The sequence below is a fragment of the Aquarana catesbeiana genome, linkage group LG11 (assembly GCF_042186555.1).
Source record: "Aquarana catesbeiana isolate 2022-GZ linkage group LG11, ASM4218655v1, whole genome shotgun sequence".
NCBI classification, from domain to species: domain Eukaryota; kingdom Metazoa; phylum Chordata; class Amphibia; order Anura; family Ranidae; genus Aquarana; species Aquarana catesbeiana.
In genome coordinates, this window is record NC_133334.1 from 236,265,991 (window position 1) to 236,291,345 (window position 25,355).

Consider the following 25,355-nt stretch of genomic DNA (forward strand, 5'->3'; position numbering starts at 1 on the left):
CCAATCGGCTTCTAGGTTTTATTTTATTTAAGTGATACTTTAGTCTCGTTTTTTTTTTTTTTTTTTCCGTTAACCACTTCAGTACCAGGCACTTACACCCCCTTCCTGCCCAAGCCAATTTTTACCTTTCAGCGCTATCACACTTTGACAATTGCTCGGTCATGCTACACTGTACCCAATTTTTTTTTCATTTTTTCCCCACAAATAGAGCTTTCTTTTGGTGGTATTTAATCACTGCTGGGGTTTTTATTTTTTGAGCAACAAATAAAAAAAGTCCGAAATTAAAAAAAAAAAAAAAAAAGATTTTCTTTGTTTCTGTTAAAAAATTTTTGTTAATAAGTACGTTTTCTCCTTCACTGACGGGCACTGATGAGCACTGGTATGCAGCACTAATGGCCACTCATAGGCAGCACTGATGGGCACTGAAAGGCTGCACTTGATGGGTACTTATAGGTGGCACGGATGGTCGCTGATAGGTGGACACTGATGAGTATCACTGATAGGGAGACATCTGGCAAGCATTGGTAATGGGTACTAACTGGCACCATTTTTAGGCACTGATTGGCATATTTTGGGCACTGACTGCCATCCCTGGTGGCCATGGGTGGCATACCTGGTCATCCATCTGTGGTGCCCATCCCTGGTGGTCCAGTGTGTGCACCCGCGGGGGGGGGGGGGGCTACGCTGATAATCAGTGCAGACCCCCCCTGTCAGGAGAGCCGCCGATCGGCTCTCCTCGCGTCCTTCAGACGCGAGTGTGGAAAAGCAGATACACAGCTTTTCCTGTTTACACTGTGATCTGCTGTGATTGGACATGACGGATCATGTGGCAAAGAGCCTCCGTCAGCTCTTTACCGAGATCGGTGAAGCGGTGTGTCAGACTGTGCACCACCGATCACCACGCTTTGCACCCCCACGGGCGCGAGACGGCAGTTATCCTGAAAGACTTCATATGACATCCAGTCAGGATAACTGAACCACCGCCTTCATTTTGCTATAGGCCGGAGGGGAAGTGGTTAAAAATAACAAACCTCACATACTTGCCTGCTCTGTGTAGTGGATTTGCACAGAGCAGCCTGGATCCTCCTCTTCTCAGGTCCCTCTTCAGTGCTCCTGGCCCCTCCCTCCTGTTGAGTGCCCCCACAGCAAGAAGCTTGCTATGGGGTAGCCGAGCCACAGCTCCCTGTGTTCATTCAGACACTGAGTCGCGGCCCAGCTCCCTTTCTCTCCTCATTGGCTCACTGACTTTGATTGACAGCAGCAGGAACCAATTGCGCTTCACTGCTGTCTCAGACAATGAGGAGGGAGAGTCCCAGACAGCCGAGTCTCTCGTGCAACATCGCTGGATCTAGATGGGGCTGCTGCAAACAGAAGTTTTTTTTAGCTTAACCACGACCGCCTACCGCATATATACTAAGACAGGGCAGCTCTACTGCACGAAATGACGTACCTGTACATCATTTCCTGCAATAGATAGTGTGGGCGCACACGCTGCACGGAGGAGGAGTCGATGTCTGCCGGCCACCCGCGATCACTTCACAGAGAGGCAGAAGGGGGATCTGCCTATGTAAAGGCAGATCCCCGTTCTGACAGGGGACAACATGGAAATCTGCTGTTCCCTAGTGATTAGGAACAGCTATCTGTGTTGTTCCTGTCAGCACTTTCCCCCACACAGTAAGAAAGCACCAACAGGGAACATATTTTACCCTTTGATTGCCCCTGATGCCCCATATTTTACCCTTTGATTCCCTGCCAGTGTCATTTATACAGTAATCAGTTTTTTTTAGCACTGATCACTGTATTGGTGTCACTGGTCCCCAAAAAGTGTCACTTAGGAACTTCGGGTCAGATTTGTCTGCCGCAATGTTGCAGTCCCGCTAAAAATCGCCGCCATTACTAGTGTAAAAAAAAAATTAAAAGTCCATAACTCTATCCCGTAGTTTGTAGACACTATAACTTTTGTGCAAACCAATCAATATACGCTTATTGGGATTTTTTTACCAAAAATATGTAGCAGAATACATATTGGCCTAAATTGATGAGGAAATAATTTTTTTTTATAATTTTTTTTTGCTATGTATTATAGCAGAAGGTAAAAAAAAAAAATATATATATATAAAATTTTTTTTTTTTTTATTGTCGCTCTTTTTTTGTTTTATATCGCAAAAAATAAAAACTGCAGATGTGTTCAAATACCACCAACAGCTCTATTTGTGGGGAAAAAAGGACTTCAATTTTATTTGGGTACAGTGTTGCACGACTGCGCAATTGTCAGTTAAAGTAACGCAGTGCCGTATCACAAAAAATGGCCTGGTCATTAAGGGGGTAAATCCTTCCGGGGCTGAAATGGTTAAAGCGGTTGTAAACCGCTGGACTTTTTTTTTTTACACCCGGCAAGGTAAAGGCATAATGTGCTAGTATGCATCGCACACTAGCACATTATGTTAAATTTACCTTAAAACAAAGCCCTTCCGTGATCTCAGAGCTGCAGCAGGCTCCCATCTTCACCCGTCTTGCTTCCGGGTTCGCGGACTCCAGCTCTGTGACTGGCCGGAGATGCAATGACCTCACTACCACGCATGTGCGCAGGAGCTGCCAATTACGGCACAGGGCTGGCCGTTCCTTCAGAGCTCGTGAGCCGGTGACGTCACTGGCTGCATGTAATGTAAATATCTCCAAAAAAGGTGCACATTTAGGAGATATTTACACTACCTATAGGTAAGCCTTATTATAGGCTTACCTATAGCTAAAAGTAATGTGTGGAACTTTAATGCATAAAATGCATTAGGATAAAACACCTTCTGCCTTTACAACCACTTTAATTAAACAAGCTGAAGTTAGAAGCTGATTGATTATTATGCACAGCTATACCAGATTCTGTGTGTACCTGTTTAGTAAATCTCCTCAAAAATATACACAAAAAAACGTAAAAAATGTATTTATCAAAGAATAAGATATTATTGTCACTCTTCGTACCTCAACGATATGAATGATCATATATTATTCCCATACATTTACCCTGTGCCATTTTCAATGTAATATTAACATTGACATATAAGTTGAACAGACTTTGGGGTGAATTTACTTAAGGCAAATCAACTGTGCACTTTGCAAGTGCAGTTGTATGCATTTTCCCAAGCACTTAGTAAAGAATACCCAATCAGGTGCAGGGAAAATACAAATAAAAAAAAACAGCATTTTTGCTTGCACGTGATTGGGTGATGGAAATCAGCAGAGCTTCACCACATTTACAAAACTCTGGGGGAAAATGAGAGCAACTGCACTTGCAAAGTGCACTGTCTATTTGCCTTTAGTAAATTCACCCTTTTATCTTGTAGAATGCATTGATGATTTGCTTACAAGATGGTATACATTTACCTGATCTTTTAATAATTAAAAGGTAAATGTATAATATGATGCAGAATGCTTTTTTTTTTACCCTTTGCAGTATTTGTTTTTCTTGCATGTTGGTGCAAAACTAAATGTGCCCCTTTTATATGTTGACATCACAACCTAACAACAGAAGAGATACTGAACTAAATATGTAAGGTAGGGATTTTTGTTAGGTGTCATGCCAATCACCAAATAAAAGAAGAAAACAATTTTTTTTCAAAGATAAACATTTTTATTTAAAAAAATAAACAAAAGTGTACACAAAATAAATTTAAAATTCATAAAGGAATAAGGTAATATTATCACTAGTCATTGCACATAAATGATCATATATTATTCCAATACATTTAACCTTTACCATTTACAATTCGACATGCACACTCTGACATATAAGGAAAATGTATTTTTATCTTGCAGAATGTGTAGTTTTGGTTGCAAAAACGGTGATTGTTACATGTTTCTCAGACCCTATCTGCTTCATCGGATCACATGGGAATATTTATATTCCTGTAAAAGCGTTGTTAGTCACAATGATATTACATATATTCATCAATAATATTGCATTATCTATCAATACACATAAATAGTTCTAATAGTGACACCGGGAGAGGAAATTAAAGGGTATGGGTGTCATTGAGACAGGAGGACACGGAGTATTAAAAAAAAAAAGGAAGAAAAAATATTTTAAAATTTTTATAAAAATATTGTAAAAAAGAGAGTTTAAAAACAGATCTCCTATAGATCTCTTAGGTAACTGTCCATACAAGGTTTATCCTGTGTTGAGCCCTGATGATGTGGAAGTAGTGTTGCACAAAATGTGTTGGATGCGTTTATGACATATTTACCAACAATTTAAATTATATTGGGATTCTTTCATCTGTTTTTTTTTTTTTTGGCACTCCTTTGTGAATTTCCACGGTTAGAGGTTATAACCCCTCACTTAACTAAAAAAAAAAAAAAAAAAAAAAGTGTTCATGCTGGCCCCCCATCCACTGGACACCAGGACAAGAAGTGGGGTTAAACCTTCCTAACAGCGACACAAACAGAAATTTTAAAAACCTGAAATATTGTCAATTCTTGCTTGAAAATGGAGAGATATCTTTCAGGTCATTGTTCTTTCTCACACATCGTCAATACAAAGTGTTGGCTATCCTTGTGTCTGTCTCAAAGCTTTGAAAACCTTCATCCATATTGACAGTGTGGATACCCTTAGAGTTACTGATGTATTTAATCGCTATCAATATTATCATTTTAGCTTTACTTTTGTTTTATGAGTTTAGCAGTTTTAATCTAATGTGTGTTTGCTTCTTTTTTTTTTTTTTTGCAGAGCTCTTGCCCATGAAACATTTACGAAGTAAGTATGAGATCTGAAAGATCTAATTTATGAATGAGAATCTGCTGGACTAGGGCTTTGCTGTTAAATGATGCCACGTGACTAAAAGGAGACCTAATTTCTCCCTCAAACGTTTATGGGTTTTGTTATTAATAGCACCAAAAGTAAAGTTGTCTCTAGCCTGGGCAATTTAAACAGAGTATGTATTGAAAAATAAAGTAAACAATCAATGGGTTATCTTCTTTGAACAGAGCTTGCCAAAATAATCTAAAGATTTAGGCATCTGAAGTATTAGGCAATTATTAACTTTTACTTTGAGGTAGACTTGATCTTGCCTGTTGCTGCCTCCTAAACCTCCCTATTGGTTAATCAAACTGTGGAAAAAGTTATAGGGAATTCTACTTTGGCTTGAAAAGGTGGGCTTAATCTTGCCTGTTGCTGCCTCCTAAACCCCCCTATTGGTTAATCATATTGCGGATAAAATTATAGGGAATTCTACTTTGGCTTGAAAAGGTGGGCTTGATCTTGCCTGTTGCTGCCTCCTAAACCTCCCTATTGGTTAATTGGACGGCAGAAAAATATATAGGCAATTTTGCCACTTTTTCTTTAAAAGGTTGGCTTGATCTTGCATGCTGCTGCCTCATAATCCTCATGAACCTGTGGATCATATTGAAGGCCCAACAGGGGTGTCTGGATGATGGAAAGGGCAGGGTCAAATTCAGCTTGTACTAGACTATTGAATATTTGAATGTAACTTCAGCTGTCTATATGTTTAGCTCAGCTAATGTTTTCCAATCTAAAAATGTCACCTTTGTTTAGGCATGCTTTCTTAAAGTGTTACTAAACCCACAACAGTAAAATCAGTCTGTATATGCAGTAAAGCATGCTTGTTATACTCACTATGGAACCTAAGGGGTTAATCCTCTACATTGTGTAAAAAGGCTGTTTGATCCTGTTTTCTCTGATCCCCCCCCTTCTTCAACAGTCCCCAATCTATTTGCTGATAAAACAGGGCCTTGAGGGCAAGCTGCACATGCTCAGTTTGGTGTGTATTGCTAGAGGGTTTTCTTGAGAGTGGGTATGTGATCAGCACAGGGCCAATCAGCACTGTCCATACAGAGGGTCAGGGGTCCTGCAGCCTCATAGGACAATCAGGGGAAAATGAAATACACACCAAACTGAGCATGTGCAGCTTGTTCCCTAGTCTCTGTACCTAAAAAATCCATTTTATTGATGTGCTATCAGGTGGGCCCTGGCACTATATAGTTTGTAGCATGTGTGGCCAGCTTTGGCATCAAAGAAAATATTGTTGGCTAATGTACTAAAATCAAGCTAAAATGTATGTCTGGCCAAAAAAAATATTTAGTATACCTCTGCAACATATTGACATTTCTCCATGTTTTTTTTGAGCTTTTACTGTCCTGTTTGAGCAGATAACACCGTGCCTCTGCTGTACTGAACTCCCAAGCAGTATCAGCCCTGCCTGAGCTCTACCTGTTGGACTGCAGAACACCATCCTACTTATGGTATGGTGATGGGGAGGTGTTCTGTAGTCCAACAGGTAGAGCTCACCCAGGGCTGATACTGCTTGGGAATTCAGTGCAGCAGAGACACTGTATCTGTTTTAGTAAAGCCTCTTGCTATTGCAAGGAACATTTCACTTCCCTTATTAAGTGTGGGAAAATTACCTTTGCAAAGCATAACCAATCATGTGCAATAAGTTATAAAAAAACCAAACAGTTTTTTGCTTGCATATGATTTAAATGATGGAAGTCAGCACAGCTTCACCTCATTCACTGAGCTAAGTGAAAATTTCCTTGCAGAGTGAACAGCCTTTATTTCTTTAGTAAATAAACCCATCTAGGTTGTCAGTTCGAATAGGAAGTTAGGAACTCATTGCTCAGATATACACTTTAAATAAGAAGATCCCATTTTCATTTTAGAACGTTTCCTAAAGCTGAACTCTGGGAATTAGACAAAATCTACCCTTTTAGCGCCCCATGCTGCAAGGGTTAAATGCTTGTTTAGTCTAGGGGTGCAGGGATAAGGTGTATAACTTACCCTATAGCTTGGTCCTGCAGGCTCAGCCATTGTTCTGTTCTAAGGCTAGCCCCGAGGCTCTGGGCTGTGGGCAGTTTTTTGGGATCCTTTTGTATTGTGTAGGGCTATTAACCCTGCATTGCACAAGGTTTGGGACTGCGGCATGAAGTGCCTTTGAGAGGATGCTGTGTTAAGCAGGCAATAGAGTATGCAATTTAATTTCATGCAACCATGGGTTGCAGGGAAAAATAATGCTTGATTCCCCTATCAAGACATTCAATGTTGATGGGGGAATCCCTCCCTCTGAGCCATTGTGTTCTCCTGGCAGGAGGGCGCAGAGCCGTCCCTGCTGGAAGAACACAGTGATTTCTGCTAGCGGCTATAGTCGCTGGCAAAAATTGCATGCTAAAAGTCCGGCATGCTGGTTGTACCAAAGTTGATCGATGCAACTTGGGTGCAATCAACCTGCCCATAGATGGATTGAATCTCGGCCGGTCCCTGCTTAACCAGGCCCAGATTCAATCCATCTATGGCCAGCTTGAGACTGGTGGCATGAATGGAGGAAGCCTGCTGAAGCCAGCAAAATAAAGTATTACATCTAAGCCCTGCACCCCTAGACTAAACAAGCCTTTAGCCATTGCAGTGTAAGGCCCACTACAAGGGTAGGTTTTGTCTAATTCCCAGAGTTCAGCTTTAAACATATTGGATTCTCTGCTTTAATTTCTTTTTACATTGTGACCCAGGCCATGTCTGTGTAATCGCTACAAAACTTCCTAGCTGAGCTTACCAACTAACCTGTGTGTTTTCTCATCCTGCCCATGCAGGGAGCTGAAATACGTCATTCAGAGATTTGCAGAGGACCCCAGGCAAGAGGTAAGAATTCCCCCTGGGGGAAAGAATAGTGCAGAGAAAGAAATGACTTATCTCGTTAAAGGTTATTGTGCTGCTAAGAGAAAAGAACTTGTTTTTGCTTTGCATTTATTATCAAGGTTGTTATACACAAGCTAATTAGCTGGGTAATACCATTTAAAAATATATTGGAAATGTATGTATACCTGTTCAGAGCTTGAAACAATCATCATTATGTAATAGAGATATAAAACAGACACTCCACTAAAAAGTGATTTTTTTTTTTTTTAGTTAAAGGTGGGGCCTGGTGGGCTGAGTCAGCCTTGGCTTCTTGTATGTCTTGGATTCCCCAACGAGTGCTCTATTTTTATAATTCTTGTCACTCTGGGAGTTTTGGATGTTCCAGTGTCTCCTGTTGTGTTCCAGTGTCTCCTGTTGTGTTCCAGTGTCTCCTGTTGTGTTCCAGTGTCTCCTGTTGTGTTTCCGTGTCTCCTGTTGTGTTTCCGTGTCTCCTGTTGTGTTCCCGTGTCTCCTGTTGTGTTCCCGTGTCTCCTGTTGTGTTCCCGTGTCTCCTGTTGTGTTCCCGTGTCTCCTGTTGTGTCCCCGTGTAGCCTACTGTGTTCCCGTGTAGCCTGCTGTGTTCCCGTGTCTCCTGTTGTGTCCCCGTGTGTCCTGCTGTGTCCCCGTGTCTCCTGCTGTGTCCCGTGTCTCTTGCTGTGTCCCCGTGTCTCCTGGCTGTGTCCCCGTGTCTCCTGGCTGTGTCCCCGTGTCTCCTGGCTGTGTCCCCGTGTCTCCTGCTGTATCCCCGTGTCTCCTGCTGTGTCCCCATGTCTCTCTTGCTGTGTCCCCGTGTCTCTCTTGCTGTGTCCCCGTGTCTCTCTTGCTGTGTCCCCGTGTCTCTCTTGCTGTGTCCCCGTGTCTCTCTTGCTGTGTCCCCGTGTCTCTCTTGCTGTGTCCCCGTGTCTCTCTTGCTGTGTCCCCGTGTCTCTCTTGCTGTGTCCCCGTGTCTTCTGCTGTGTCTCCTGCTGTGTTCCCGTGTCTCCTGCTGTGTTCCCGTGTCTCCTGCTGTGTTCCCGTGTCTTCTGCTGTGTCTCCTGTTGTGTTCCAGTGTCTCCTGCTGTGTGCCCGTATCTCCTGCTGTGTTCCCATGTCTCCTGCTGTGTGCCCGTGTCTTATGTTCCATTATCTTCTATTGCTTTCTCCTAAGAATGAAATAAATAAAAAATACCCAGCAGGGAGACAGGGGCCTTCATAATAGCAGTGAAAAAAATCTTATCTATAGACTCTCTAAGAGATAGAGTAGGTTGAACTCTCCAATATCTACCAAAAACAGAAATATCAGTTTTGTATGGAATGATCCTTTAATATGAATTGTAATCCAGCACTTACCAGCTTTACAAACTGTTCAGGCTACACCACATCTATTATATTATCTAATTGGAATTACTAACAGGAAGTCAGTTGTGTGTCAGAAAATAACATCAGGATGAGACAATCATCTTTATTATCTTTTGGTAGTTTGAGGTGAATCCAGCACAATGAAAAGTAATGACATTTCATGCACTCTATTTCTTTTTTCTGCGTAAAGGAAGTGAACGGCTATCATCTGACTTCTGGCCATTTCCTTGTGGTTCAAGTTAGGTCATACTACATGCTAACATCGCCACTACTTAAGTTTAAAGTGATCGTAAACCTCTGAAAAATGAACAAAGCATATCCCTATATAGCATGTAGTTGCCTCCATCTAAAGCACCTAGTGTGTTTCCTATCTGCTTTCTCTTCCTCTGCTATCTGTATTAGTCACTTCTGACAGGTTTATGTGGAAAACACAGAATGCCTAGGGACAACACGGCCCCCTGACCAGCACACAGAAGGTGATTGACAGTCTCAGCTGTGCATGTTTCCATATGAGACTGTGTAGAGGGTGGTGTGTGCTTTCCCTCCACTCAGGTCTCAGATTACACTGAACTTCCTGCTCTATGCTGTGGAGGATGTCACCTATCCAGGCTTCTAACCTATCTCCAGCCTACAGAATAGTGGATGTAGACCAAATGGAAGCCTATCCATGCTCTGTGTGAAAACTCATGAAAATCTAAAAGCCTTGTTCCCATAACATCCGTTCTTTCATCCAACTTTATAGATCTGGGCAATGTATGCTGCAACCCTGCCTTGGACTTCCCCATTCTCACGTGTTTCACTCCTGTGTGAGCTTTGCTGTTGAAATGATGTACTATTCAGCCCACATAAGTGTGAGACAAGTTAGAATAGGTAATCCTAGCCAGGGCTGCAAGGTGCTTTGTCCAGTTCAATGAATTTGTACCAAAGACAAGCCATTGTGGAAGTGCGGAGATTTGTCTTCCATATATGTAGAATAGTAAGATATAAAAAATGTTTAAGAGTTAATAGCTTCTTTGTATATAGTTACCCTATACTTTGCTAATAATGTGCAAAATAGCAGGCTCACTTTATAACAGTCATTGTTAGGCTGTCCATACACTGCTCGAATTCCATCCATTTCAGCCGATTCAAGCTGTAGGTGGCTCTTTTGACATCACCCCCACCTTTCTTGATTCGTGTTGAATATTCAGTCAACTTTTGTCGAAGTAACTGGTCCGAAAATTCTCAGCTGAACAGCAACTGCATCCAATCAGATGCAAGCACAGTTCAGGTATTCACTGGCTGCTGAATACAGTGGACAGCAGCTGACATTCCTCTATCCACGCTGCTTAGCATGGATGGGAGATTCAATAGATTTCTCTCATTCAGCCCCATGAGGGTGTAAATTTGAAGCATGAATGGCCAATCCATTTCACTTTTGGTTTGTTCACATTGTTGCCAGACATGCCCTGTTGAAGGGGCACTTGGACTCCCAAAACGCATTGGCTGCTTTTTTGGATTGTACCCCTGACTTTTAATGGAATGAAAAATTTATCTGGACCTCTTAGCAGTGATGTGGCGCTTTAATTTCGATTCTCATTACATTACACTACAAGCCAAGGCGACTGGAAAATTCTCTGGAGTAGAAGCCACCTGCCCAGGAACCAGATTATTTACACCAACAGCAATACCTTAAGTTAACAATACCAGTAAGATTTTGGAGGGAAGTGAGGGAATATATTAAAGATATATCTAGAGTAGACATACCCGATGACCCTTGGGTTTGTCTATTTCATATGAGCGAAATGCCCACTAAAACCTGAGAACGCTCCTACCACATCTGACCGATGCAGCCAAAAGCCTAATACCTAAGTACTGGCAAAAGAAAGAAAGACCCATGCTGAGAGACTGGTTTAACAAAGTTAATGAGTTATATAGCCTAGAATACTTAAGGTTTAGTGAAGGGATGAAAATGGGGGCATTTGAAACTAAATGGAGAGCATGGGTAGAATTTAAGGAATCCCTAAGAGCCGCCGAGATATGGACTACTTAGTCTAGAGACTGGGTCGACGTCTCGTGGAGAGAAAGAGGTTAGAGAATCAGAAATGGATGTAGAAAAGAGGAGTCTAGAGGGGGAGAAAGGGGGGGAAATAAGTGAGGTATGGTTTGGGGTATTGGGGGGGTGGGGGTTGGGAGAGGGGAGGAGGAGGAGTCTCGGGTGGGATTTAATTGGATATATATATATATATAATAAATATTGTTTGGATTATCCCTGTTTTGCTAACATGCAGATCAAATTGCCACCATGATGTGAAGAAATGATGGGAAGAATTTGAATTTTAGATAATTGAAAGATTACTCCCGGAGAAATAACTCGCTGATGTGGCAAAAAAACAAAAAACAAAACAAAAAACAAAAAAAAAAAAAAACAATACCAGTAAGATAACCCTACGAGTCCAGGGCTATCTTTCCACTCTCCTCAACTTTACATACTGTAGGCAAAGTACAGGTTAAAATAAAACAAAAACCCGCGCTGAGATCTAAATTGGCAGAAGCACCTGTAAAAGCCTAAATACCCTGCTTTAGACCATGTAGTTAAGAAAGATAGGTGCCCTCGCCCACTAAATCAACCATACCATGAATAAATAAAAATCAAGAAATGGCATCAACATGATGTAAACATGACTCAAAAAAGTGCAAAAATATATAAAGTTCAAAAGAGTTCTAAATATATATAACAAATTTCCAAACAATGTAAAAAAATATATATAACAATGTTTCCAATAAAAAAGGTTGAGGTCAGGAATTCTGTGCAGGCCATTCAAGTTCCTCCACCCCAAACACGTTCATCCATGTCTTTATGGAGCTTGCTTTGTGCACTGGTGCGCATTCATGGTGGAACAGGAAGGGGCCATCCCCAAACTGTTCGCATAAAGTTGGAAGCATGAAATTGTCCAAAATGTCTTGGTATGCTGACGCCTTAAGAGATCCTTTCACTGGAACTAAGGGGCGAAGCCCAACCCTTGAAAAACAACCCCACACCATAATCCCCCTCCACCAAATGATTTGGACCAGTACACAAAGCAAAATCCATAAAGACATGGATGAGCGAGTTTGGGGTGGAGGAACTTGACTGGCCCACACAGCGTCCTGACCTCAACCCAATAGAGCACCTTTGGATGAATTAGAGCAGAGACTGCAAGGCAGGCCTTCTCGTCCACATCAGTGCCTGACCTCAAAAAATGTGCTTCTGGAAGAATGGTCAAACACTCCCATAGACACACTCCTAAACCTTGTGGACAGCCTTCCTAGAAAAGTTGAAGCTGTTTTAGCTGCAAAGGGTGGGCCAACTCAATATTGAACCCTACGGACTAAGACTGGGATGCCATTAAAGTTCATGTGCGTGTAAAGCAGGCGTCCCAATAATTTTGGTAATATTGTGTATATTTAGAACTCTTTTGCACTTTATTTGCACTTTATATTTTTTTTTTCACTTTTTTTGAGTCATTTTTATATCATGTTGATGCCATTTCTTGAATTTTATTTATTCACGTGGTTGATTTAGTGGGTGAGCGAGCGCACCTGTCTTTCTTAATTACATTGTCTAAGCAAAGTACAGGTTTACTTTCAGACATTTTCTGCAAAGCACATGAAAATGGAAAATAAACATTACATGGTATGGATCATGACACATGGTCGGATTTTCCCATTTCACATAAATCGCTATAGCACAATATCTGGACCTAGAATCAGCTCTCACACATGCTCTGACGTACTAGATGTGGGAGTTACTATACATTTTCTATTGCTTTACATCTAGGTCCTTTTCCCCCGCTGCTATCTGAAAGTTAGATTGATCATACTTTCCATTATGCTAAGCTGTTTCGTCTGGTAACCACATTACGCCTTTCTGTATTATGTAAATATTTGTATCCCCATTTTGCCGGCAATAGATTATGCTAGGGAAAATTGTGTAAAAAATGCAGGGTAAAGGGGAACTATTGTATTATATTTTTAAAGATATTTATGAAAATATGAGCAGCTTACTGTAAATTATTGCATCACTAAATGGTTGTGAATCTTGCTTTTGCCTTATATAGGATTTATATAGCGCCAACAGTTTACACAGCGCTAGGCAGACCTCTGACATCTTCTGTTTGAGACAGGGAAAGGGACTGAGGACGGAGAATCCCCAGTGCCTTTCTCAGCAGCCTCAGCCTCAATGAAGATGAATGGACAAGAGGCAGAGGCTCCTGTTCATTCATAAACTGTTATGAATGGACAGAGTCAGGGATCACTGACTCTGTGCATTTTGAAAAGGAAGGAGCCAGTAAATGACAGATTTACTGGCTCCTTCCTCTGCTTTCATCCTGACAGATACAGGACGAGGGGAGACCAGAGGAGGAGCCAGGAAAGACACAGGGGGAAATCGGGGATGTCAGAAAAGCTATAGAGGGAGATCGGTGCTTGTACCTTCCCCCCACTGCCACACCGATCATTTATGAGGACCCCCCTACACTGAGGACCCCGGGTGTACTTGCAAATGCTCAGCATCGGCACCGATACTATCGGTGCAACCCTAGTGCACACTGTTTTTTTTTCTCTTTCAATTGATGCAGCAGCATGCTATTTTGGACAGCTTGAAGAACAGATGGCTATTAATAAGTAAATGCTTCACTTTAACCACTTGCCAACCACAATATGTATATGTGTGTGTGTGTGTGTGCGTGTATGTATGTATGTATGTGTGTGTGTATATATATATATATATATATTTTGCAGTTTGCAAGTGGTTTACCTGGATAATGGCTGAAGATATCAGCCATAACCCAAGCATTGTTTTCTTCAGCCAGCGGTTGGCCTTCTCTTGCAAATGTTCCAAGTGGCGCTGGAGTGCTGAAGTGGCGGGAGGGGACGTCCCCCCCCCCCCGCAGCTCGCCGGTGTCTTTTGGGCTTTTCTGCCGATTCCCCGGAAAAAATGATCTGACGATCAAAGAGTAGACCCCCTTTGATCGCCTTTATGGTCTTGGAGGACTAGAGCGACGTCATGATGTCACTTCCGGTCCAGGGTGGAAGTAAACTATATATATATATATATATATATATATATACTTTATAAAAAAAATATATTTTTTTTTTGATCTTTTGCTTTTGAAGGTAAAGAAGAGGTTTAGGGTCTTTTTGACCCCGGATCTCTTCATAAAGATGACCTGTCAATTTTTTTTTTTTAAAGGGACAGCGTAAAAATAAATAAGAAAAAAAAAATGAAAGCGCCCCCATCCCTCTGTGCTCGCGCACAGAAGTGAACACATATGCAAGTCACGCATATGCAAATGGTGTTCGCACCACACGTGAGGTATCGACGCAAACGTTAGAGTGAGAGCAATAATTCTAGTGCTAGATCACATCTGTAACTCTAAACCGTAATCTGTAAAGGCGTTTAAAACGTCGCCTATGGAGATTTTTAAGTACTATAATTTGTCACCATTCCACAAACATGCGCAATTTTAAAGCATGACATGTTGGGTATCTGTTTACTTGGCATAGCATCATCTTTTGTGTTATACAAAGAATATGGCGTATACATTGTATTTTGTTTTTTTCTTTTTAATTCATTAAAATGTATTTTAAAAAAAAAATGCATTTGCAAAACCGCTGCGCAACAATAGCCATTTTATTCGCTAGGGTCTCTGCTAAAAAAAAATAAAAAAAAAAAATTTGGGGTTCTAAGTCATTTTCTAGAAAAAAATACTTTAGATTTAAAATTGATAACAATAAGTGCCAGAAAGGCTTGGTCTTCAAGTGGTTAAAGCGGAACTTCAGTTCGCCTACCAGATGCCACCATTATGGTGCATGCGCAGATGTGTCCTCTGCCTGGCCTTCAGGTCTTGGCAGAGCCCATTGGCACATCTGTGCAGGTGATTTTCCACACTTGTGTAAAGACAGGAAAGGTTTTGGTCATCCCTGTTAGTAGTCCTTGATCATGTGTGGGAAACCCCGCATGTGTGCAGATGGCCGAAAAAAAGCTGGAGCATGCACAGATGTGCTACAGGGCTCTGTTAGAATGTGCATGGGGCGAGGAGAAATTGATACCTTGGCCAGAGTTGAGGAAGCGTTGCTTTGCAGCACAAATAATTCACTTTTTTTTTTTTTATTCTGTTTATAAGAGAGGCAGAGGGGAGGCAGAGCAGCACAACATGCCCTTTAAGGGAATGTCCACCTTAAGCAAAAATCATCATAAAATAAAAAACCCACAAAAGAAATAATCCTCATTCCCCCCAACAAACTGTTTAACCCAAAATAAGGCCCAAACGAGATCAAATAAATGCAGTATACCCCACAATAAATACTAACCAAAATAATTAATAATAATTAATACTAATCAAAATACCACCCCTGAAACAAAAGCCCATTTTGGTGAAGAGAAGCCTTGCAGCAAAAAAAAAAAAAAAACGTTTGCTATGGAGGGAACGGCACCTAAAAGTGACCTCTGGCCTCAAATCGACCAAAAATACAAATAGACAAAAATAATAATAAGCAGCAAATTGGATTTATTGTCCAAAGAGCTAGCAATCAAAAAGTACATTTTCATAACTGAACCTAATCTCTCCCTTTTGGAATTTTTCAGCTTTACTCTTCCTTTCCCTATAGCAACTTAAAATACACTGACACTTTGGCTGCTCTGTGCCCGCCTTTTATATTGAGGGATCCCACTTAACCTGGCTGCTCTGTGCCCCCCTTTTTATTGAGGGGGCCCACTTAACCAAAAGTTCCCCTTTTGGCCCTTCCAAGCCTACTGGCCATAGTTCAAAGGGCAGGCAGTACTTTGTGGTTTAAAAATAGTTTCGTGCAAAGCTACACAAAAATTCTCCAGAACCCTGATTTTTGAACCTGCAGCATGGGCAGAACTTGAGAGGGTCGCAATGGCAACCCCACCCAGGCTCCAGGGGGCCCATATGGCTTTGCTGTCTTATTAGGTTTCACATTGTGTCGCTGGGGAAAAGCACTTGCTGCATAACCCTGCGTAGATAATTCAGTAAACTCAGAGGGCCCACCCAGACCCAATCCAGGCCCTCTGAGTTTCCAGTTTCACCTACACAGGGTGATGGCTTAAGCTCTATCCCCTGGTGATGCACTCTCTGCTCACCCCCCTTCCCTCCCTGCCCTGCTCAGCCATTCACAAAGTGGGGGCAGGCAGGCCTTACTCTCATCTGCCAGGTGAAAGCGATGGGTATGTATGTGAATCTGGAAGTTAGAGGGCCAGCTACGGGCCCATACAGCCTCCTTGTCACCCGACACGGTGAATAGTAGTGGAGGGGCCCCAGGTCAACTTTTGCATCGGGGCCCACAAGCTTCAAGCTACGTCTCTGATCTGCAGGGTTTACCGCAAACCTGATCCTCACCCCCAAAGAGTCTTTACTGCTCAGACTTCGTCTGCTTTCCAAAGAAAATAAAAGGCTGGCCATACACTGTTCAAATCTCAGCCAGTTCAGCAGTAACAGGCCGAGATTTGAACTGTTAACGGGCAGGCTGAATGTACCAGGTTGATTGGGTACGACCAGCCTGCTAGTGGCTATAAGTAATCACTGTCTTTTCCCGGGGCAGGAATGGCAGGGGAAGACAATTGCTGATTCCCCTGTCAGTGCTGTCTGTGTTGATGGGGGAATCAAGCGAATTTCTTTCCTGCAACCCGTGGTTGCAGGTAAAAAATGTGCACAATGTATGGCCGGCCTAATGCTGGCCATACACTATACAGAAAATCGGCCGAACCCATTTTCGAAAAAAGAACGTTCGACCGTGACCGCAAACGATCGTGCCATCATATAATGACCGATAAATTGTTCAGTGGACATGAATAAATAATTTTTTGTTCGTTTTTTTACATATACCTAGTGCAGACAGTTCGGACGGGAAACACATTAACCTTGCAATTTATCGTACGTTCGGCAGAAATTTTCCAAACTTCCCGTTCGTTTTTTCCCCACAAAAACGTCACAAACGATTATCGATTTGTGCCCATTAACTTGCCGAAAAACGAACGAAGTGTCTATACGAACGATTTTTCGGCCGATTTTTCGTATAGTGTATGGCCAGCATAAGACTTCACACACCTTTCATGTGCATAGAATGTGTTTAGCTGATTTAAATGGAAGGTTTAATGGGGCTTTAAACATGCACTTAATTATTTTTTCATTAAAACATAATGGCAGTAATTGATATTTTTTTTAATATCTGCCTGGAGCTCAGCTTTAATCTCAGGAAAGAACAGCCATTTCGATCCTGCGCTGGGAGTGGGAAAAGGAGAACATTATTCCAGTTACATATTTCACCTTGAGGGGTTCCCTTTCAGACAGACTCATGTGTACCCTGCCTCTGACAAATCTTTAAAAATCTAGAAATCCAGACTGGTTCTCTATTTTCATGACATGACTAACTCAGCATGCAATAACAAAACAAACGTCAGCTGTAAACCGCCATTTGCGTCATACTTCTGCCTCTTAGAGAAGATTTTTTGGCAGTCTTGGAATGCCTTGACTGTATTTAGCATTTTCCTCTTATTTTATTACCAATATTATACTCTCCAGCAATGCAAAGTTTATTTATAGCAAGCGTTTTGGGGGGAAAAAAAACACTGTTCTCTTATGGCCGGACCATTTTAAAAATCGCACATTTTCAAACGTATTTATATTTTTTAAGTTCGTTTTTCTTTATTGATTGGACTTTTTTCCTCTGTTACGGAATAAATATTATTTTTTATTTTGTTCTATGCATTCTACAGTCATACCACATGTCAAAATTCTTATCTTGAGACCTTTGCATGGCCACGCCCCTCCCATAGCTAAGTAGGAGGCGTGGCCCCCTCCCTATGATGCATTGGTAACTTTTCCTGACCTGTTCTGTGTATATTGTTCCGTGAATTAACATAATATAGTGCAGGAGATGAGCAGAGGCACATCATTATTCAGGGTGTCGGGTCCTGGGCTGCTTATCTGCTTCATTCTCTTTGCAAGGATAAGAGCAAAAATGTAATAGATTCATTATCAGTCATTTCCAAATACTTGTTCTGTAATTTTAGAAAATGCAAGTATGCTGATTACGCTGTAGGAAGTGCAGACAGCCTATGTATGTAAATATCATTCCCATCACCTTTTGCACACAGGCTGAAATTTCAGTTCAGCCTGATAATAAAAACTGATGTGGAGCAATTCTGTTGAACAGTCACATAGTTAACCAGGTTGAGAAAAGTAACATGTTCATCAGCTTCAATCAAAGGACAAAAATAAATAAATTAAACACAACTGCAGCTTACCTTTATGGTGGCTCCCCCCCCCCCCGGTAGGCGCTGCCATTATTGCGCATGCGCAGAGCACATCGGCACATGTGCGCACATGCGGGTGAGTTTCCGCACATGTGCAAAGCCTGGAATGCTTTGGGAATTCCCTGATGGTTGTCTTTGCACATACACGGAAAACCCTGCGCGCCCACAGATGGTCAGGTAAACCAGCGAATGCACAGCTGTGCTGCAATGCTCTCTCGGTACCGGAAGGCCTGCGGCATATCTGGCAATGCACATGGGGCACGGGAATAAAAAAATAATAATTCTCGCCTAGGCAAGAAATTTGGGAGTGCTGCTTTCCAGCACAAATAAACAAGTGGGTTAAAAAAATAAAAAATGTCCACCTGTAAGAGAGGTAGGGGGCAGCACGACATGACCTGTAGGCTAAGTACACACTGCTGAGATTTCATACAATTTTCAGTGCTATTATGTAGTGTGACTTGGTTGCATTTAGAATTTTGGTTTGCATATGCTATGGGGCCAAAATTGCACTGGAATCGCACCAAAGTAGGCCAGGACCTTTTTCTAAAATTGCGTTGAGCTGTGCTGCTTTGATGTGGACAGGCACCATTGGAAACAATAGGGTTGATTTACTAAAGGCAAATTCACTTTGCACTGCAAGTGCACTTGGAAGTCCAGTCGCTTTAGATCTGACGGGAAGATCTGAAATGTGGGGAAGCTCTGATTTTACCATCCAATCATGTACAAGCAAAAATACTATTTTTGTTTTTCCTTGCATGTCCCCCTCAGATCTACAGCGACTTTACTTCCAAGTGTACTTGTAGTGCAAAGTGGATTTGCCTTTAGTAAATAACCCCATTGTTTTCAATGGTGCCTGTCCTGTCCCTCACCCCCGTGTTCACTAGTGTGAACTAGGCCTTAGTGAGGGTTCACTTTAAAGGATTACTTCACATTTACCAGAAAAACGCCTACGCAGGTAAGGGGTGTCTGTAAATAAAAACACTGTGCAGCTCTGACTAAAGTTGAATAATGCATTTGCTATAGGTGTAGGCCATTTACATACCTTATGAATCCTGACAGGAATACCACGTGTTGCTAAGTGAGGCCTAGTCTTCCACCTCACACCTGTGATGGTGGAGGTCTCAAACACTGAACTCAGGACTACTTCATCAGGGAAGAGAAAGAGCATGTAAAGGGGTTTGAATCGGAGAAAAAGCTCCTTCATGTTCCTGAGTGAGGCCTAGTTGATACTGCTCACAGTAGTAGATGCAGTAGACCTGAGCTCAGTGTTTCAGACCTCCATCATCACAGGTGTGAGGTGGATGACTAGGCCTCACTTAGCAACGTCCTGGGAGTATTCCCAGGACTAATAATAATCTAATAATGGGGAATGTAATTTTCTATTAAAACTGTTAAATCGATGGGTTTAGTTTTGCTTTAGGCTTCTTTCACACTTGTGAGATGACAGTCGTGCGACTTTCATTGCAACTTTACAGTGCAACTTTACACTCTCTGGCCCAGTCGCATCAAAAGTCAGACTAAAGTAGTGCAGGAACCTATTCTGAAGTCGCAGCGACTTCTGTAGTGTTACCAGGAGCGCCTCTCATAGAAATGCATTGAATTTCACATGTCCTGCGACTTTTCTAATAGTTATTGGGATCAAATCGACATTTGGTTTTGACCACAAAGACAAGAAAATTGAAAGTAACAGGTTGGGAAATGTTTTATCTAAATGAACAAATTCGTAACAATGTATGTACCGTATATACTCGAGTATAAGTCGAGTTTTTCAGCACATTTTTTTGTGCTGAAAGTGCCCCCCTCGACTTATACTCGAGTCAAGCACTTTTCTGCAGCAAAAAATTTCATTTTCCGAACTGACTTTGGGGCCCCGTATCTCAGGGCCACTTTGTGCTAGGAACCCCAAATTTGGTGTGCAAACCCAGTGGAACTGGTACCATAACATATCTAAAGCTGGGGTTCCTAGCACTAAGTGGCCCCGAGATACGGGGCCCCAAATTCGGTTCGGAAAATGTCATTCTGCTGCAGAAAAGTGCTTGACATTTTCTGAACCGATTTTTGGGGCCCTGTATCTCGGGGACACTTGGTGCTAGAAACCCCAGGGTATTTTATGGTGCTAGTTCTACTGAGTTTGCACACCAAATTTGGGGTTCCTAGCACTAAGTGGCCCCAAGATACGGGGCCCCAAAGTCGGTCAACTGTGTCCATCTGCAGCAATGTCATTTCGGGACCATTTGGGTTTAGAGACCCCAAATTTTGGCTGCAGCTAGGGGGCATCTAGGAACCCTTAACTACCGAGTTTGAAGTTCGGGGGACCTATGGCTGCAAATGAGCACAGTAAAGCATGCAAATGGGCACAGTGAGGCTGCAAATGGGCATTGTTGACCCTCTTTTCCACTTACAGTAGCTGTGCATTTCTCACCCTCGTCTTATACTCGGGTCAATAAGTTTTTCCCATTTTTTTGTGGTAAATTAGGGCCTCGACTTATACTCGGAACGACTTATACTCAAGTATATACGGTAGTTTTAATTCATTCCAAAATAAATGTTAAAAGCAAGAAAGGTTTTGAAGTACTTTTGTACCTCATCAAGCCATTGAGTTTATCGAGAATCTTTGTACAAATATTCGACCAAATGTCTATTTGAAAATGTACTAGTGTATGGCCAGCTTTTTACACACGTTAATAGCACTCCCCTGATCTGTTGTGGGGGGGGGGGGGGGGGATATGTGACTTCCATGCAGTGCTTGGACCTGAGGAGCCCAAAGGTGGCACCACAAATTCTACTAAACAAACTACTACTAAAGGAATAGAGTGTAGGGGGAGGGTAGAGAAGGTTGACATAAATGGGGCCAGTAGTGGGCCAGTTATGCCTAGACTGGGCGAAGTGACAGGGTCTCTTTAATCAATCAATATACTTTTGGATTTGGGCGAAAAAAGTTATTTTTTTTATAATATGCCAAATTACTCTGAATTGAAATTGGCTAAAGGCAATTTGCTTAAGATGAGCATTGTGTTCCTTAATTAAAGTTCTTTCTCCTCCCGCAGGTTCACTCTTGTCTCTTGAGCGTCAGAGCTGGGAAGGATGGCTGGTTCCAGCTATACAGCCCAGGGGGTGTCGCCTGTGATGACGATGGTGAACTCTTTGCCAGCATGGTACGTGTCTGCAATAATGTGAGTTTAAGTTTCTGACCACTGCAAGCTTGCTTACCCTTATTTTGACTATGGTTCTAGTATGAATGTTTTAAGAACTAAGTGGACATGCTCATGTGATTTCTATACATTCTGTTAAAAAAAGATTCCTTGAGTGTGGTTATCATATTGGAGTGGGAAAATAAGCGTTTTTTTCAAGTTTTGTGTGTCTGCTGGGGAAATTTACCTTCACTTCCTGTCCTATTGACACCTGTCACAGGAAGTGAAGGGAAATTGGGTACAGATACACAGACAATAAACACCTAAAATATTTTCTAACCCTCACTCCCTATTAAAATGTAAATGTATTTCTGCATATGTGTGCACTGAAAAGGTTTTCCTTTACTTGCATGCAGAAGTCTCCACAACTGGGACAAGGACACCAATAGGAATAGAATATATTTTATTAAAAATGGCCTTACTGTAAATTTAGCCCATAAGCCTGAACATAGGTAGCACATATTTTAGCTGATTTGCTAAAAGAGCATTAAAAGCAAAAGAAAACATTTTTTTATATTGAAGCTTACCAATTGTTTTTTGGGCTTTCTTTCTGCTCTTTTCATCTGGTGATCCAGCCAGCAAGTCTGTTGTTTTTCAAAAGCACAAGCTCTCCAGCAGAATGTATCAGAATGGCAATGCTGCTGTGCCTCCTGTACTCCTTCCTCCATAATGGAGGCATTCTAATGTGTTACTAGCCAGATCACCAGGTGAAAACAGAGGGAGGAGGAGCCTAAAAATAAAGAAAACTAATGCAGCTGCCACATCTAATGATTGGTAAGCTGCAGTATATTAAATTTTTTGCTTTGGGTTTAATACGCTTTAAGAATCTTCATTGAATATATTGTGTGAGTATTCGCTTCAGTTATCCAATAATGTGAAAAGCATATTGTTTTTTTCTTATTTCATCTGCACATGATTGGGTATTTAAAGTGAACAGGAATTTGCTTTTCACATATTTAGACAATCGGGGCCCATTCACATCACATGCAGAGCAGTGCTTTTTTTTTTCTGCACCAAAAACGCATGGAAAGTATGGGATTCAATGGCATAGTTCACACCAGTGCAGTGTGTATCTGTTCCAGAAAAAAAAGTACAACATTCTGCTTTTTTACTGTACTGGAACGCGGTAAAAAGTACACCGAATGGAAATTTTGGTACCGAAAACTCAGGATGCACTTGTCTGAAACCGAAAATGAAAGTTTTAAAAAAATATATATTTTTTTATATAATTGTATTATATTTGACTTTTTAATATCATTAATTTAAATATGATTTTACTGTCCGCCATTATCGGCACATTTAGCGCAAGAAAAGCTCAAGAAAAATGCATCCCTTTAAATTCTGTGTATGTCTTCACACTGGCTCCTGTGCTTCCGTTGTTGTGTTAAAAATCTTGCTCACTGCATTGGTTAGTTAAAAAAAAAAAACGCACCAAAAACACACCTCCCTGTTGAAATGAGGTGCAAATAAGATTCTCAACTCAATGTGTGCTGATCTTTCACCCTCTGCTTCCCTGGAACACCATCTTACTCTGGGGCTGCTGTAAAAGAATTTAAATGTTGAAATTGGGATACGTTTATACCATTTTTTTTTTTTTTTTTTTTTTTACATGAAGTCTACCATTTTCTGCATTCATTCCACATTATAGCAGAGCCCCACGGAAAGGGAATAGATAACATTGCATTGCATTTAGCTGCTATTTGAAAAGCATGAATTTAAACTGGGGCTGGATTTGCGTGAAACTTCCATGGAATTCTGTGCTGGGGAGATTGGCCACCCTTGACATTTCTGACAGTATTTCTTTACAAGAATTCTTGGCATTAAACCGCCTGCCACAAAACAGCAGGACCATTATAAATCGCAGACATAAGGCCTGGGAATTGTGCAAAATGTTTTTATGGCGATGGTACTGTACACTGCACGTCATGACATACACACTGCGGCCTGAAATGCAATACCCAGCAAGGTTTCCAACACAAAACAAGAATTAATATTATGAAGGGGATAGCAAAATACTAATAGAGAGCTGTGTTGAGGAATAGATGTCTGTGGCCTATAGCATAGATGCCAAAAGATCCAGATTTGCCGAGACAGTCCCGATCTAGGTGCTCATTTGAGTTAATGAGTTGCACAATGAACCTATGGTGAAGTCAGTGATATGAAACCAGTTTCATGGCTTTAATGAGCGTTCTTGTACCTTTAAATCAGGGGTCTCCAAACTTTCCAAGCCAAAAGGGCCAATTTACAGTCTAAGGTTTTAGGGGGGCCAGACCTTGGTCAGTAGGAGCAGAAAATGCCCAGCACATCATTGGTTTTAATGGGAGGAATAGTGCCTTGTTGTTGATATCAATGAGAAGAATAGTGCCCCATTGATGGTGTCAGTAGGGGAAATGGTGCGCCTTCATTGGTGCCAGTTGGTGGAATAGTGCCCCAATGGCAAGATAAAGGCAAGCAAATGGCCACATTCGGCCCCCGGGCTACAGTTTGGAGACCACTGTTTTATATTGTTGCACTCCTTGCCCCTGAAAGATTTGTCCCTGCTGAGATATTGGCACGCCTTTTAATACAGGTTGTTGACAGACTCTGCACTTTAACAAACAACTTTGTACACCACATAGTAGTAAGTTGACTATGCTTCAGCTACGAATGAAAACAGTGAACAATTGGTACCGAGGGGTCAGTAATTGACATATTTACCGGCTCCTTCCCCACTCCCCATCCTGAAACATCCCCCTGTGTGCCCGCAGCTGGCGGGAGGGGAGAGGAGGGAAGTCAGCAGCACTGTTGGGGGAGGACAAGGGAAAGATTCTCACCGTCTTTTGACTTCAATACTTTGTAAACCCCTGACTTTGACCATGCATGCAATAATAAGTTAGAACTCCTGATGAGGACACTTATTGACGCTCTTGGATCAGCATGCCAGCCTACATATTGCTATGAGTAGACGTTTACTTTAAGGCCATTAGTATGATATCTAGGGAGCAGGATCTAGTTTTTGTGATGCAATCGGGCAGGAAGTTGGAATGCTTTTGTGTATTCCTCTCCATGTATGATGTCATTGAATTAAACAGAGTTTACCTTGAGTCACCTTAGGTTCTAATTATAGAAGCTTTTTGACTAGTGAGTAGAGTGTGAAATAAGTAACACGGACTCTTAAATTAAGCAAGTGTTTGACTCAATCTGCTGTTTTCTGCACTGATTACATCTAATGCTGACATATTAAATAAACCTGTTAAAAAAAATAAAAAAAACACCACATTTGTTTCAGTAAAAGTAACATACTTTTTATGGTGTAACCCTTAACCTGTCCATACACTTGAGGTGACAGTCTCCTGATCTTTCGAACATTGACCAGACAGGTTTTTGTTGGAGAGATTTCCTCCTTCCTCCCCTCTACAATGACATCAACAGGAATGTACAGCCAGACCGAATGTTCATCCAGCACTCACAGCAGAGGTGTGTTGCAGTGTCGTCCGGTATCCAACCAGTAAACAAATGGCTAGTTTGAGCCTGGGTTTACACTGGTACGACATACGCTCCGACTTCAGGAGCATGACGTGTATAAGTCAATGATTCCTTATGAGAGCCGTCTTAACTGGTCCGACTTTGAAAAAGGTTCCTGCACTAGTTTGCTCCGACTTTGGTCCTACTTCATCCCATTGAATATCAATTAAGTCGGATCAAAGTAGGATCCTTGTCCTAACCATCCGACTTCTGACATCTGACATGGTGATTACAGCAGCAGTAAAAGGAATTTATTTGTCACACTGGGACTGTTTTGATTGGTCAAAGGACAAGTCAGACTATCTCAAAGTCAGAGTAAAAGCTTATACTGTTCATTCAAGTCGGATGG

At 41.7% G+C, this 25,355-nt stretch overlaps 1 protein-coding gene across 4 annotated transcripts in view; it reads left to right on the forward strand.

Annotated features, from left to right (window-relative positions):
• The window catches only part of CMIP (c-Maf inducing protein), a 278,661-nt gene that overhangs the window by 228,084 nt on the left and 25,222 nt on the right, over positions 1–25,355 (forward strand). For 2 of the 4 annotated variants that reach the window (XM_073605534.1, XM_073605537.1), the window contains 3 exons: positions 4,721–4,747; positions 7,591–7,639; positions 21,359–21,484. In XM_073605534.1, coding sequence (XP_073461635.1) covers positions 4,721–4,747; positions 7,591–7,639; positions 21,359–21,484 — 202 coding nt within the window. The remainder of the gene's footprint in view (positions 1–4,720; positions 4,748–7,590; positions 7,640–21,358; positions 21,485–25,355) is intronic. The other 2 variants (XM_073605536.1, XM_073605538.1) reach the window with 1 other exon arrangement.